The sequence below is a fragment of the Rutidosis leptorrhynchoides genome, chromosome 5 (assembly GCF_046630445.1).
Source record: "Rutidosis leptorrhynchoides isolate AG116_Rl617_1_P2 chromosome 5, CSIRO_AGI_Rlap_v1, whole genome shotgun sequence".
NCBI lineage: Eukaryota > Viridiplantae > Streptophyta > Magnoliopsida > Asterales > Asteraceae > Rutidosis > Rutidosis leptorrhynchoides.
In genome coordinates, this window is record NC_092337.1 from 334,748,704 (window position 1) to 334,766,006 (window position 17,303).

Genomic DNA, 17,303 nt, shown 5'->3' on the forward strand with positions numbered 1-17,303 from the left:
AAGGGACTGCAATTGTTTAATGAGTTTGAAAGTTTTAGTTTGGCTTGAATAAAACCGAAAAGGAAGAAAAGAAAGAACGCAGCAGGAAATAGAAACATTGTTCTATAACCTCAGTAGTTTAGTTTAATGGGTTGGATGTTTTCGAATATACACAGTTGCAGGTTCGTGATCATTATAGAAACAGGAAGTATGTATCAATGGTGGTTGTATGGGTGGTGGTTGTTGATCATTCTCGAGCTAAAACCGAAATAGAAATACCTTTAGCAGTCAGTGTAGCAGCAAGTTTGGTCTTCACTTGATCTTCGACAGAAAATATCAAACAGCCTCTGACATCAATGATTGTAGTTATTAACAAAGTGGTGGTTGTAGGTCCTTAGTTTAAAGACTTTCGGTGGCCATGAATCATGGAAGAGGAAACAGGAACTAGTGGCGTTTATTGTGGTGAAGATTGTGGTGATTGTTGATTCACGAAGGAGACATTAGAAACAATTAAATGGGTGCTCCAATAATGGTGTGAAAGATGGTGGTTCCGGAGAAACTAGGGTGGAGATGACCGAGAGTTGGGGTGGCCAAGGATGGTTTCTCATGAAGGAGGAAGTCTTATAAATTTGTGTATCTATGTATCTATTATGCAATGAAAGTATGTATCAAATGATTGATAGATATGTAAAGTAAGTTAGTGCCACAGAAGTTGAAACAGTAATATGTAAGGATCAAACAAATTAAAACGTGTAATCCCACAGTAGATGTTGTTTGCTTGTGATAATTGGGTCAACATAATCTTTCAATCTAAAACAAATAATTAAAAGTAGACACGAATGTTAAACTGAATTTGGATTCATATCTGTGATTTGATCTTGATTGTATGAATTCTTGAATTGAGAATGATAAAGTGATTGATCATTTGTACTTTTGCAGACAAAAACGAATATTGAAGAGGAAAAATAGGATTAGATTGTGATGAAAAACTGATTCAGCTCCTATATTGGTGTTTATATAATCCGTAATAATAAATATGTATATAAGTAATTATAATTTTAATTAATAATAATAATACTGATTAATAATGATATAAATATCAATAATAATAATAATAATCGAAATACATAATATAATAATGATATTGATCTTATTATTAATGTTAAAGATAACAAAATATATTACCTCCAAATAATAATAATAATAATAATAATAATAATAATAATAATAATAATAATAATAATAATAATAATAATAATAATAATAATAATAATAATAATAATAATAATAATAATAATTATTATTATTATTATTATTATATTAATAATTATAATAATAATAATATTGATTTTAATTATAAAATTGGTAATAACAATATTATTCATATTCATGATAATAATACTAATTATATTAATATAAATTTTATTAATAATAATAATATTAGTAATGGCAATATTTTAACAATTCCTATATATATCAATTTCACATTTATAAATTTTATATATATTTAAAATAATATTAATAATACAAGTATTGTCATTAATATTGAATGTAATAATAATATTATTATAACAACTATAGTTATATTTGTATTAAATATATGTATTATTACATATGTAATATTTATTATCCATATAGTATATCATATAATAACTGTTATTGATTATTTATTATTTCTAAGATATATATAAATACATGTATATATATATATATATATATATATATATATATATATATATATATATATATATATATATATATATATATATATATATATATATACATTTTATTTTCACACAACAGTTCGTGAATCGTCGAGGATGGTCAAAGGTCAAAAGATTACATGAACACAGTTCAAAGTTTTTTTTTTTTTTTTTTTTGAGACTTCACATTACAGACTTTGCTTATCGTGTCGATTATAAATTAAGATTAAGTTTAAATTTGGTCGAAAATTTCCGGGTCATCACAACAATGGATCCTACCACTACTCCCATACAAAATCACCGATACACTATCATCCTTCGTAACATCCGTTCCGTTTGCCTTCGAAACATCCTTCTTTTTTTTCTTCTCCTTCTTCAACAGAGCCAACCTTTCCGCCAAAGTGATATTGTCTTCATCATCTTCAAGACGAACCGGGGACTCAACCCTATGATCAGTACCTGAATCTGACTCGATTTCGAAATCTGGCCCATCGGAACAAATAGGTCCAATCACATCATCAACAACACTTTTGGGCACAAGATCAGGCCAAGACCCATCCGAATTAAGTCTGAAAACAGAATTATCAAAAGACACAAACTGGATATTGGGCCCAACCACAGGATCAACCGACCCGGAAGTAACAACAGACCCCTTAATGTGGGTTGGCGAACTAGTAGAACCAATTCCTTTAGAACTAGATACCACATTCATCGCTCACATGGAAAAACATGAGGTGGATCAATAGCATTATGAACAACAGAAGGAATAACTTCATTATCAAAATTTTCAACATTTAACACCACATTTACCTCCTCACAAGGTAACACTTGAGGCAAAACAGAATCGGTCACTTCAACAGGATGGATAACATCACTATCAACCAAATTATCAACACAGATTGTGCCAAACTTGAGACCATTCTCAGTATTACACGTCACTGACTTCGAAGTCGAGGCTTTAGCCGCGCCGCATTCAGTCATGCCTAAGTTGACACCTTTTTTATACGTCTCGTAATGGTGGCCATAACACGATTTACTCGAATCAAAAGAAAAAATGGATTCAGGAACCGAAGGAAGTGGAGTAACCGAAGGTAGTGGTACACAATGGTCATCAATCCTACAACTCAAAAATGAACGATTAACCGCACCCACATTTTCCTTATCAAACTCTTCAAAAATAACCCGATCCAAAGAGGCTGAGTCACACAATTTGGACACCCACAATTGAGTGTTCAAGGGCTCCAACTCATCGATGTCCACTTCTACTAGATCACGGATGTGCTTAACATTAGAAGATTTAATAAAGGCAAAAACCGAACCCAGATTACCAAGACAAGTCGACACTTTAGCCACGGTTATAACCTCGCCAAACAACCCACCTACAACCCGGGCATTTTCAGCCGACACACAAATAGTCGGTACCCCTTTAATCTAGATCCAAGCAAAACGACAAAATGAGGAAGCAATTCTCGAAAAGGGACAGATCAAAACAAACTTATCCGAGCTAGCATCTAAAATGCTATTATAAGTGAATTCGTCTTCGCAAACACACACACAACCAAATAAACCAAAAAAGCTGATGTGTTTAATGAGTGCATTGCATTTAACCAAGAAGTCCTTAACTTTACTCTCCTTAATAGGTAAAGAATCCACAATAAGAATGGAAAGCTTAACACGATCTGTGATTGACGCATTGGGAGATAACTTACAACGTAGTTTAGAGCCCGTAGATGCTCTTTGTCTACCTGAGAAAATAGTAGATCGACGACGTGGCCAACCAACATAAATTGGCTGCCCGAACACCCTCGATCCATTAAGAGAATTGACGGCCAGGAGAGCAACTGCATCCTCAACATATGTAACAAAAGCATAGCGACGAGAGGGCCAGAATTTGATCTTGACAAGCTCTCCCAACTTACCGAAAGTTGATTCTATCATATGCCGAGAACAACTCTTCACAAGTCTTCCAATAAAAACCGTTCACGAGGGATACGAAAAAGGCACGGATCCGGACATGGAACCTCCACTAGCTTCACTGGAAATATTAGGGGCTCCGGTTGAAAAAAAAAACTGCTAGGGGTGGGCTTATTGGGAAGTGGGGGGTAATCATTGGTGGTTAAATTTCAAAAGGGAGGAAGGTTGCCGGAATTCGAAATTCCGGTGAGAAGAGAGCCGTTTGGGGTGGTGAAAGTGGGGTTAGGGTATTGAAAGTGGTGGTTGGACGGTGGGGTTTGGTGGATGGAATTTGAAATGGGTGGTGGGGTTTTCATCGTACGGAGAGAAAGAGTGTGCTGACTTTGCTGAGTTGGTGAAAACCAAACTATTAATGGTAAAAATTTAATTTTAGAGCTCTCCCAACGCATCCGCCCTTCTAGAGCGTCGATGGCACCGTCGCGCCCTGACAGCTGCCCTCGAGCCGCCCTGCATTTTTGCCTGCGCTTTGTGACGTAGAAGCATGCTCGAGGACGGATGTCATGCAATGTATTTAATAAAAAACTTGAACAATTGCCTTTTATACTTGTACATTGATATACAGTGGGTTCAGTTTTTATGCGAAAGTATGATATGGTTGAGAGTGTTTAGTACTGGGTTAGTCTTGGTGAGAAAGTGCTGATTTGGCGCTGATGTGACAGCTAGTCCTGGTGAGGAAGCTTGTCATGGTTGGGAGCCCTCTAAGTAACTGTTATATATTTAATTTTAGAGACGGTTATAAAATTGTATAATAGTTTTATGTACCTTAATGACAACCGTTAAAAAAATTGTTAACATTTATCTATAGTTAATATTAAAATGCTAAAATGATGATGTCATTATTAGGCTAATTCCTTTGTTAAGAAAAAATCAAAAAGAATAAGAAAAAAATTTAAGCATGGTGGGTGATGTCATTAATCTAAATAATTTTGATTAAAATTAAATCTTATTAATTAATTATTATTAATAAATCTTATTAATAATTATTTTAATTATTAAAATTAAATTATTAAATAATGTTGAATTATTTTGAATTATGCAGAAGGAAACCAATTCTAAATATATATTTTGATTTACATTTTTAAAATAAAGTGACAACCAATATCATCTCTTTTGATTGGATGTGGATTGTTTAATATGCATTTTAGGTGTTTGATGAAATGTTCAGCTGACGAGTTTCTTAGTCGGACTATGTGATTCCACGGGTCATTAAACTAAATAACTTTAGCAATTTACTTTCACTTAATACCTAAAACATATCATTAAACTGTTTCGTTTAAACAAACCCGTGGTTCCACAGGTCATTTCACTAGTACGTCCTAAAATGTTATTGACTCTTCTGTTCGTAGTGCAGATCAAAAATTGAGATTTGTTAGATGTTTGTATATATTATATTTCCGGCTAGCGGATACAGCCACAAGTACAAGGTAAAGACTCTTAGCGGGGTGGATTGCCGATTGGTTGTGATCCCTCCGGACAGCGTCGTGCAAGTCCCGGATCACGATATAGAAATCGTAGGGGTGATTAAGTCAATCTTCGGAGCCAACTACGTCTAACGTTTTGCTACTATGTTTTTGAGTCTTAGCGAGAAAAAGTATTCTATAAGAGAGAAAGTGTATTATCCAACACAAATTCCACTTACCTCAAAATGATGGTTCAGATGGCCTAATTAATAATTTAATTAATAATTTAACATCAACTTCCAACATACTTGCATCACATGTAAAACATGAATTTTAATGTATGAAAAATTATGTTATTTTTTTATAATCTATAACTCCATAGTTTCTAGTCACGCATAATTGTCCCCAACTTGGCCAACCAAGCTGATCAAACATTTGAGATTAAGCACTGAACCATTATCATCTGTAGTTACTGAAAACGACTTCTCCAAACACTGGATATTGTGTTCTTGAGCTACTATATATTTGTTGATGTCGAATCCTAAGAAAAATATATGTCCCTCAACCAAGGAACTGTAACTTGACCAACCGTGTCATGCACTATATCGGCATGTACTTCCATGTTGTGTCATTTAATTTGCAAACTCATTTTGTTAAGTGGTTAGCACAATATAGGTTTTGGGTGTTAGATGAATTTTTAGCACCATGAAGCGCTAGAACTGAGAATTTTGACGGAAAATTTTGAGTCGGAAAGTAAGGAGGAAGAAATAGATGATGAAAACAGATAAGGTAAAACAATAAGGTTTTCAAGGCTACCTAGGTAGGCAACCTAATCGGAATATTCCATGACCGTTTCTGACTCTTTTCTGACCACCCAAGATATGTTGTTAATGAGGTTACTGAAACCTCTTGTGAGAGTGAGGATATCAGGAGATGATGATGATGTTTAATGTATGTAGGATGGAGGTCAAATCATCAAACTATATGGAGAAGGCCAAGAATTGGATCTCGGGTAAAAATATCTATGATCATAGTATTTAAATAAATAAGCAATTGTGTCTATGTTTTTGACCACTACATTTATGTTTATGCTTTTGGATAATTATGTTTATATTTATATTTATGTCGGTCAAAATTGGTAAAAGTAAAAGTTGGTCAACGTTCGAGTAGTACTTGACCGAGTAGTCCCTCCAAGGCTTCGGCTACTAGTTCCCAAGTAAACTAGTAATACATTCAATTAGTGTCACGGATCAAATATGAATTTAGTCAACCCTATTACATGAAAATAGCTAATAACCAAATAACTTCACTAACACTCGAAATATCTAACACATTGAAATATAAAAAAAGGTAAAACATAAGAGACACTCTGACCCTGTTCAAAATTTCAAATGATATAAAATCATGTAGTATAATGCTTGTAACCTATAGTTGCATAGAAGGTACAAAAATGGAGTGTCATACATGAAACGTGTGACAAGAATACTATGATAATACAAAACTATTAATGTTACAAAGTTGAAGATACGAATTATCAAACATCACATACCTTGACCAGTATGATCTATACTTGCCAATCGCAAGGTCTAACCAAGGTTTGTAGTTGCCGTTGTAATGTACAACGGCTGCATTCTCTATTTCAGTTTGGTTAAGGGCTGGATCATATCCAAGACCCAATACGTGCCAGCTTCGTTCTAATGGATGGGTCAAGTTGTAGAACGTTATTAGTCCGGGTGGCAATGTCCCAAGTTTCCATAGAGTTCTTTCCTCATTCTGCCATAAAAAAAAAATAAAAAAAAAACAAAAAAAAAACACAATTAAGCAGAAATCATTAGTTAAAGATTCAAAAAACCAGGATCATAATGGTAAGTGTGATGAACTGATTAGAAGTATTAGGTAGTATCGGTTGTCAAGATGGTAAAAAATGATAATTTTGCATGTTTACCCGAAAAATGGGCCGATTAGGGTTTTGTGTTATCTCAAATGGGTCAAAACAAAATAATTAGGTGAAATGGGAATGGGTCAAAGGTGTCTAACTAGATAAGAGTTTCTAAAAGTTCAATTTTTTAATTCATACAACTTCATCTATTATTTTTCAAAGATAGATTTAGTTTACAACTGTAATAATTAGCATTCAGCACACTGATAAGGTACCAAAACACGGACAAGACTCTCTGACCCACCTCACCCAATTCGACCATTACTAATAAAATGACCCATTTCAATCCGTACTATTTTGACCCATTACTTACCCACCTAACCTGCCCAAGTTGCCACCTTTAGTGAATAAATCACCATTAAAAAGGTAAAAGTATAGAACAGTAAAAAGTCCTTACCATATTTTGCCAGCCATGATAAATTCCCGTGATGTCACGTTTCTTCCACTCCTTCAAATCAAACATGTTCATACCAAACGCCCAACCACATGCATCCGGGTCAAAGTTACGTGAGATCTTAGGGTTAGAAAAATTCAAGTACTTATCAAACCGATGAAAACTCTCCTTACACGTCTCTACAGCACCATTTACCATCCCGTGCAAATCAACGTCCCATAAAGGTGTCAAATCCTTTTGAACTACAATATCATCATCCAAAAACAATATTTTATCCAATTTTGGGTACACTTCAGGTAGATAAAATCTCAAATGATTCAACATCGATAAATATTTCGGGTTCCGATATTTCAAATTATCCGACCCAGCTGTTAAAGACGACGCTTGATGTGCCTTAAAATAATATTCCTTCATTCGAGATGATTCAAGCTGACGAAGAACAGGACAATAAGACGAATTCAACCATGTGAAATCGTCCACGTTCTGTACTTGGATCGTAGAACCTTCCGGATGGTTGACCAAAAACCACATCTTCATAGCAGCAAAGTTCAACTTGTCTGTAACTATATGAAAAACATGTTTTTCAGGATGTTTTGCATGTAGAACTGTTGAATTAACGACTACAGAAGTTGCTAAAACGTTATCGGAAAATATAGCGTAGTGGTATAACGAAGGGTTTTCGAGATTTTCTGTATTCGGGAACGTTTTCTTTTCGTCATTTAGTGAGAAATAATCGGTTGTGAGTACTAGAGGAAGACAGTGCAAAGGTCTAGGTACGGTTTTGGCGGCTAGTTGTGTTAACGATGCACTTTTTTTCTTGACTTCTTCAACGTTTGATTCGGTTGACTGAAGCATGACCCGTAACTTTCTTGCCATTATGATACAATCATAGAATTGGTCTTTTGCTAAAGACAATATGTGACCCATTTCTTTAGCTCGATCAAGTGCACTGGTGGAGAAGTGAAACAAAAACTAAATAAGATATGAGATCCAGTTTACCAGTTAAATGTGGCAATTACGACCCGTTTACTTGTGAATGGGTCTATTTGGGTTTTTATAACGGTTTAAAAGTCACATGAACTCTATTTATAAAGCATTTAGCATCCTGAATCATTTTTATCAAAATGATATTGTTTTTGTAGGTCATGATAGTCACACACTAATCATTTATAGAAAGATGTAAATAAATGGACAGTGAAGTGTTTGTGGGTAAACCCAACCCACTTGGCCCGTGATAAAACTAACCAATTTCAAACTGAAGATGTTTTGACAACCCATCCATTTTGCCACCTCTAGAAGAACTGTACAAGTGTACAAGGGACATTTTATTAAAAGTGAATTTAAATAATGGTTCAGTGAGCAATACCTTGGCCCGAGATCGCTATCATACGTTGCCTTTTCAATTACTTGCTGACTTCTTTTGTAATGCTTAATTAAAGATTCGTAGACGCCAGTTTCATTTTTGGCTTTTGCAATACTTGCGTAGGCTTTTGCCATTATGATTTGGTCACGCATAAGCTTTACAGTAGAATCAGAATTTGGACTTTCATATTCTTTTCTCCAAATACTGTATCTAGATTTGACACTTGTATCAAAAGTTTTAGCACGCTCGATTGCAGCTTCTTGCATCTGAGTCTCGCTCTTTTGACCTACTTGGATCAACTCAGCCGTTCGACGATCCCTCCTTTCCTGGCGTAAGGCCTAAATGGGAATAAAAAAATGACTAGTGATCAGTAACAGATACAATAAACCATCAGAAAAATAATAATAATAATAATAATAATAAATAAATAAACATTTGATAATTACCCGGCGCTTGAGCTTTGCTGGATGCATTGGAGATATTGTTTTGGGTGACAGCTCATTCTCATCCGCGTTTTCATTGGCAGAATGTTCGTCGTTCTCCTTAACTTTCATTTTTTCAGGATCTTCTAATAACTGGTTTTTAATTTTAATTAATAATAAAAGAAGGATAATAATGGGAAATGTATAAATTAATCAAGAAAAGATTGTATCCTACTTCTTCCAAAAAAGGGAAGACAACTAAAGAGTAGAGGTGACAACTTCCAACCCATTTAGCTATGGATGGGTTAATTTTTATCTTAAATGGGTCTAGAAAAGAGAAAATGGATTGAATAGGTTAAATGAGTTGGAACAAACTCCTTAACCATTCGAAGCATATATTTATACCAGTATTGTAACAATATTATTTGTTGAACAATAATCAAAAAACTAATTACGTTTTAAAAACATCTACAAAATTAATGTGGCCAACCCAACACAGCCGATCTCAACCATGTACTAGTTAATGAGACATATCGCCCAACCAGCCTTATTTCCACCTCTACTAATAGTATAATACTTCATATTTCATGTAATGTGTGACTGACCACAGAATTAATATTTTAATATTACTATATTAATGACCATATAAAAAATATTAAAGAAATTCTAAAGTGGAAAATTGACAAATAAAATGTTGCATTATCTGGGAAAATCCCAAAGTTATTATATTTATATACCTCTAAGCCTTCCTTTTTGCCTTGGTTGTCATCAATAGGGTTTTTCCAGACCCATGAAGCAGACAAATGTTTGGAGTTGACAGTTTTGATTCGTATAGCACCGGAAGTGTCTGTGTATGTCACTATTATGTCAATATCCTGCATTACATCACAAAGACAGTGACATCATCATTGATGAGCACCATTAATATAACAAAAAATGGATGATTACCTTCTCAACTAGATTATTCCCACTTGACATAAATTTTGTGTTATTTTTTTCCTGCATGTACAATGTCATATTCAGTAATTGCAAGAATTTCAGCTCAAGAAAGATACGGCTCTTAGGTTGCTTTTAGTTCGCAGAATTCGATGAAATTCGATGGAAATGGAATTCCGATTCAACCAATAACATTCCATCAACCAAACGCACCCTTAGGTTTCGCAGTGAGATAATAGAGGAATAATTTATAGTTTTACAAATCTGTTAGCAGATTGAATGAATATATAAGAAACTACACTCTGAGACAGTTAGAAGTTATAATATACAACATTTCCTTTTCTAATAACATTTAATCCAAATCTACCTATTTGCCATCAGCAACTATAATAAGACACCGGTTGAATTGGTTGTGGCACAAAAGAAATTCTTGATTAATAAAACATGAAATGTTTGATAAATGTCTTTGTTTTTCATTTCTAAAGAAGGAAAACGGTACCTTCTTGTCCATACACTGTGGACAGTCAAACAAGGGCCAATGTCGATTACTCTCTCTGTGACTGAAAGAACAGAAATAGAAGCATGATCAAGCTATTAGTATCCCCCTAATCACTTCAAAGTAATGCAATGGCGAATTCAAAAACATAATAAGTGAAGTCTATATATAAATTGTAGGTCCTTTTATGGAATGAAAAAAGCATGATGATTGTCAACTTACACCGTTAATGAATCAAACCCATTAGCTCCAACAACAGCAATGTGGACCTGTTTGTACACATGTGTAAAATGTAAAAATACAATATATAAACACAATTAAACATTGACTTGTAGCTCAGCTGGTAGTGGCCTGCCTCTCTTAGCGGGAGGTCAGGAGTTCGACTCCGCTGGACTGCAACATTGCACCCAATGTTATCCCTGACCTGAAGTATCCACCCAGGTCGCCTTTCACTTAGTGCGGGGGCAGCGGGGAGGGGGTTTTACCGGTCATGCCCTCGGACTGGTCCGAGTTTCCTCCAGGGCAGTAGTTGGGGGCGGTTTATGCAACTACGGGAGATGTAAACACAATATGTAAACACAATATGTAAACACAATTAAACCTAAATATTATCTGCAAATCACAAGTTGTTTAAATGATTTAGGTTTACAAACACAGGAAGTAAAAGCAACAGGCTTAACTAAATTTGTTTATCCAAATCACTAACTAGAAAAAAAAAAAAATATATATATTAAACTACTTTCTTCAACTAGTAACTAAACTTGTAGCATAATAAACTTTAAACTGTAAATTCACATTTATAACTGTGTGATGTGTTTGAAGATATCAGGTGCAAACCTATACCTTAAAGTTATAATCACTGCTAGATTGAGATACAATTTCAGGATGTAAAGATACTTATAGTAAGGATAGCATGATCAAGGATCCGAAGCATCAACAAAGGTTAGTGTTACGATTCGATAAAAATAAATAAATTAAAAACCCTAATGCACAAAACATGACGGTGTAACTTGAGATTACATGTATATCTACAAATTATTAAGTTAAGAAATGGATAAATGATTACCTGCAGGAAGACGAATATAATGAAATGAGGAGATAAACAATTTCGAATTGGAGGTTTCATTGCCGGAGAAATGAATGAAAACGTGTAATCAGATTCCGTTCTGTGATCGGAAAATGAGAAAAAATGGTGGCATCAGAGATCGGTGAGTAGCAGGCAGCGGCTAGTGTCGGTCTCCGATTGAGTTAAATTGAAATTATATGCTCTCTCGAAAAGGGGCTTTTGGAAAGTTGATTTTAGTACGTCAATCAACACAAATTTTATTTAAAAAAATAACATTTATAATATATATATTCATCAATCAAATTATGAGAAATAATTAAAATATATTATGATAATTGTGTAAATTGAGGTTATAACTGTCAATTTTGTGTTAAAAAGTGTGAATGGATCAATTTTGTGCTAAAAAGTATGAATGGATCAATTTTGGGTGTGTGAGTATATTACCTACCATAGTTTAGAGTAAGAGCGATTCTAAAGTTAAAGGGGTGGGGTCTTATGACCCCACTATTTTAAATTTTTTTAATATAATGTAGTTTTCAAATTGTATAAGAAATCATTAAATTTAATTATAGGACCTTATATATTTTTAAAATTATTGATTTTTTTAGGTAAACAACCAACTCTTATAATAGTAATTAGCTTTGAAATTCTTTTTTAGGACCCGAATTAATCGAATGGGATTCCGGTTTTCCCACTAAGACCATGAGTAATGGTACGTGTTCAAGGCGTGCTCAGGGTCAAAATCACCAACACGCCTATTAATGGTGGCATGCTAGCCAAGTGTTAGCCGGCGTGCGTGCAAGGAGCACGAGAACAAAATGTGGTGTGCTATTTTTTCATTGGTTCATATATCGTTTTTAATTATTTTTATCCTCTTTTTCACCCAACTTTCAATTAGATTTTAACACATCACCCAACACGCCACTCAACACGTCACCCCATTATTTACCAGTTTACTAGCACGTCCACCAAGCACCGCACCCCTATCCAGCAACACGCCAACACGCCCATCATTGTTAAAGATGGTCTAAGACCACATGCTATGGGTGACAACAATTTAAATTGTTGCATTATAACCGACCACAACGGTCTGTATGAGAACGTTGTGACCTAAATTGTTGTGATGTTTTAGGGGCAACCATAGAGGGCACAACGCTGGGGAGCCAATCAGGTTTTTTTCTCATTTATTTATTTAAATAAAATATAAATTAATCAAATGTCAATTATAATTTACCCATGACATCACAATACCACAACAATATATTTAGGACATCACCCTTCAATCCCACAACAATGTCACGTCAGCAAAAATTACACCCCACTCTCACACCACAACAATTGCATCCACCGTAACATATCTAAATAGAAGGTGGTCTAGGAGTTCGAATCCATAGAGGATCAAAAAAATCTCTCATGGCCACTGAGTTCCACCATACACAGCTCTACACCTTGCAAAGCAGGTTGTAGTATTCTCGTAAAACGAGTCGGAAAACTCGGGTCTGGAAGTGAAAAAAGGTTTTCACCGGATATTTCATGGTCGACGGAATTTTTTAGTCACCAGCTTTGCCGCCATTTGTTCCTTGGTTAGCTATAGTTGCTAAGTTTTTGTTGTCGCAACTCTTCAGAGTTCATTGTACTAAAGCTTAATTAGCACTTCGTTCGCCAGAGAAATACATTTACGGCCAGAAGACGTTCTTTTGTCTGAAATCTGTTCATTTTTATTCAGGCGAAATCAGTTTGCTTTGGTTCACTTTTGGCGTAGTTTGGTGTTGTATTCAGTCCTCCGGTGTTTACGTGTGTCAGTCGTTTGTTTTCGCCATTTAAAGTTTAAAATCACGTTTTTTAGATTGTCGCTACCATTTTCCTATTACTAATTATTTCATATAACAGAGGTGATCTTATGTTTTGATATGTCGATCAGACTTTGATGTTATCTGTTTTTGCTTTAGGAAAATTTGTCAGAAAACTAAATCATTTACTCCGTATATCTGTCTGTTTTTGAAAAATGAACATATATCTGCATGTTTGTAAATTTATGTTTTGATTGTAAGTTTTTAGTATGTTGCATTTATACAAACTTGACCATTACAAAAAAGAAGATTACACCAGTCATATGGTACTTATAATTATTGTGACATTTCTTTTACATGCATATGCCAGCATATCACTATGAATTCACAATCTTGTACCAGCAATATTTCAGAATCAGACATGTTCCAACCAGAAAATATAATTAAAAAACTAGCAAAATTAGATATATATGGTTAAATATAGATTAAATCTATCAGCAATACGTGTGTTATATCAAATGTTAGTTTAAATTTTTATAAAAAATACACATCATATGAAGACTTATCAGCCTTCATCCAAATCAAATGATACTAACAACAAAACTAATGCTAAGAAGTATCATGATCCTTTTGGTGAATCTCAGTTCATATCTCACTTAACATGATGCGGCTTTTGTGAAGGTTTTGGGCCATTTCGATATCGCGAATAAGGACTTGAATTGTAAATTCTAGGTACTTTTGGCTTTTCTTTGATATCTTTAAGTCTTTCTAATATTGTCACCACTTCTTTCATCGAAGGACGGGATTTTTGATCGACTGATAGACATGTCAGGGCTAGTTGGGCAACTTGGGCTGCAGCTTTCATTGGGTATCTTCCTTCAAGGCGCGAGTCCATTATGTTCTTAATCCTTTTACTAGGGTTCACCAAATACGGTTTGACCCAGTCAACCAAATTTCGTTGCTCAGGTGGGCGGGTATTGTCAAGAGCCCGCATGCCCGTTAGTATTTCGACTAACACAACCCCGAAACCATAGACATCACTTTTCACATATAAATGTCCTGAAAAATAAAACAGAAGTTATACTCATAATTTGCAAAGTTGGAAAATAAAACAGAAGTTTCAAATATAAATGTCATGTCAAAACTTAGCCAAACTGACCAAATTCGGTTTGGTTAAATCTGATTTTGTAGTGTTGGACTTATGCCCCTAGTCAGAGCCGTCTAATTAATTTATAACTTCATGTTCAACATATAAAAATAAACCCTTATAAATGTATATTTTGCTATATATATATATATATATATATATATATATATATATATATATATATATATATATATATAAGAAGATAATACCACTAACAAGATATCATTATAAATAGCAAAATAAGTTATCACTATTTCCGAGATCTCTGAATCAAAATGACTTCTAATTTATGTCATAAGAAGGAAAAAAAATCTTTTTTTCCAGATATAAGTTCTTTTTGCGTTACTTGCACCGATAACACACACACACAAAAAAAAAGCATATATAAAGGTTTTAAAAAAATTTGAGCCCTTCCAGAATTTCAGACCCTGTTTGATGCCCTATCTTACACCGCCTCAAAACGCCCCTGCCCCTAGTTATATATTATCGACCTCTTTTTAATAATTAAAGATTACCTGTGGTAACATACTCAGGAGCAGCATAACCATAAGTACCCATGACTCGTGTTGTCACGTGTGATTGACTAGCCGATGCCATTTTCGCCAGCCCAAAATCCGAAAGCTTCGCATTATACGACTTTTATAATCAAAAAGAAAAAAACAGAATCAGTCACAATCTTATAAAATAGCAGTACTCAGACACGAACAAAAGAAAACCAAACTTACCCCATCAAGCAATATGTTAGATGCCTTAAAGTCTCTATAAATAACTGATTTATCTGAAGTATGCAAAAACGACAGACCCTTAGCTGCTCCTATCGCAATCTTAAGACGTATATCCCATGCAAGCGGCTGAACAGTTGACCCTCCTGTAAATTTCAGTTCACACAGATTAAGAATTCTTTTTTTGTTCTTTCATTTTAAATTTTTTATAACGATAACATAACGTAATAAATAATTCTTACTTCCGAAAAGGTGGTTCTCCAAGCTACCTCTTTGCATGAATTCATAAACAAGTAGAAGCTCTTTGCCCTCATAACAGTATCCCAAAAGTTTTACAAGATTCGGATGCGAAAGTCTTCCTAGAAAATTCACCTCAGCCTACTCGAAAGAATCACGAAAGCAACCATCGGACGTTAGCAAGTGCAAGGGTAATTTTGTCTTTTTACATAGCACCAATTAAAGAATTCTTAAAAGGTCCATTGGAAAGGACATATAGAAAAAAAAAATTTATGTACTAGAATAACCAAAAAATCATGTTTATATCAATCATTTTGCATCCCACAAGTGGTAAAATTATTGAGTTGATGCTTTAACAACCAATTTCATTCCATAAAACATTAAAATACTCAAAAGGTCTTTGCACTAACCTCTCAAAAAGTACACCTTCACCAACATTTAATATTAATATAAGGTACAATAATGGTCAAGAAATCACACAATTAACTATTAATAAACGGGAAAACGCATCCAATCAGACAGGCTATCTTGAGATGGTTACAAGTAACTTGTAAATTCATGCAATAAATGATTGTACACGATTTAAAGTACCTGCCATTCTTCGACTCCTTGCATACTATTCGAATTTAACTTCTTAACAGCAATTACCGAACCAGGGTCATTAGCTTTAGATTCAGTCCAGCCTTTATAAACTTTCCCAAAACCACCTTCACCTAAAACTGAATCGTTTCTGAAGTTTTTCGTAGCAGATTTGAGTTCAGAAAATGTATAAATTTTAAGATTTGAATGAGGCAAGAGCTGGCCACTGGGCCCACGATCATCTCCGCTGCCTGACGAAAATTGGCTGTTCCCAGAGACATTGCCACTCATTCCTGATGATGATATTGATGATGAGCTTGTAGTAATACTTCTTGTGGATGTGGTTGTATATGAACTCCCTACAGCTATTTCACCATAATAATCTTGGTTCAAATGTTCAATTAACACCCTAACATACATAATGCATACTACAGACACATGAACTTGAATATTTGTGATCAAGATTTAAAGGGGTTCTTAAAAATGGGGTTGTACATCAAGAAAACACACAAATATGTGTGAATCAAGATTGAAAAAAATTAATAAAAAATTGAACTTTTTTGCTGTGATAGTCTAACTGAGCTGAAATTAGATGATGGTGTATTAACAAATTGAGATGAAATTGTACAACTTTTAGGTTAAGTCAACTGAAATCATAAGACCCACACAAAGTGCACAAAGTTTATAAGACAAAAAGATGCAAACTTTTTATAGTCAATGGATAATGAGAATGAAATGATACAAAATTCAACAGTAAGCACACATAAAACACAAAACCCATTAACAATCACGCAAAATATATGATAAAGATTCATGCTTTTTTACCTGAACTGACATTTTGAGTGGTGCTAGGAGCTGTATTAGTTGAAGAAATGCAAATACCCATGATGAAAAAACCCCAATTATCTGCTCAAATTATCTTTGGGAATTAGAAGAAATTCATAGTTGAAAGTTTAAACACTGAAAAATGGAAATCTTGATGATGTATGATTATTTTCAATATATGAAAATGGGATAGCAACAAGCTTTGTATATTCAATGATTATACAGAGATATGACTTTAATCCAAAGAAAAAGGTTTTGTAAGATATGTCTACTTTAATTTTGGAATTTATGATGATGGTATTATATAAATAAATGTGGTGGGTGGTGGAAT

At 34.1% G+C, this 17,303-nt stretch overlaps 2 protein-coding genes across 3 annotated transcripts; both read right to left on the bottom strand.

The window, feature by feature from the left end:
- Positions 1–6,432: 6,432 nt before the first annotated feature.
- On the bottom strand, positions 6,433–11,864 carry LOC139850674 (probable galacturonosyltransferase 3). The gene is made up of 9 exons (XM_071840231.1): positions 11,673–11,864; positions 10,829–10,875; positions 10,610–10,670; positions 10,123–10,173; positions 9,912–10,049; positions 9,199–9,327; positions 8,756–9,090; positions 7,393–8,338; positions 6,433–6,829 (listed from the first exon to the last, which is right to left on the bottom strand). The coding sequence occupies exons 1-9, from the start codon at positions 11,730–11,732 to the stop codon at positions 6,542–6,544; spliced, it is 2,055 nt and encodes a 684-aa protein (XP_071696332.1). The 5' UTR covers positions 11,733–11,864; the 3' UTR covers positions 6,433–6,541.
- A 2,077-nt stretch (positions 11,865–13,941) lies between these two features.
- On the bottom strand, positions 13,942–17,280 carry LOC139847140 (probable serine/threonine-protein kinase PIX13). 2 transcript variants are annotated; one of them, XM_071836759.1, is made up of 6 exons: positions 16,973–17,280; positions 16,160–16,440; positions 15,574–15,709; positions 15,335–15,477; positions 15,125–15,245; positions 13,942–14,521 (listed from the first exon to the last, which is right to left on the bottom strand). In XM_071836759.1, exons 1-6 carry the CDS (start codon positions 17,031–17,033, stop codon positions 14,115–14,117), a joined length of 1,149 nt encoding a protein of 382 aa, XP_071692860.1. In that variant the 5' UTR covers positions 17,034–17,280; the 3' UTR covers positions 13,942–14,114. The 2 variants fall into 2 exon arrangements, with proteins under 2 accessions (XP_071692860.1, XP_071692859.1); XM_071836758.1 differs by having other exon boundaries at positions 16,160–16,512.
- Positions 17,281–17,303: the final 23 nt, after the last annotated feature.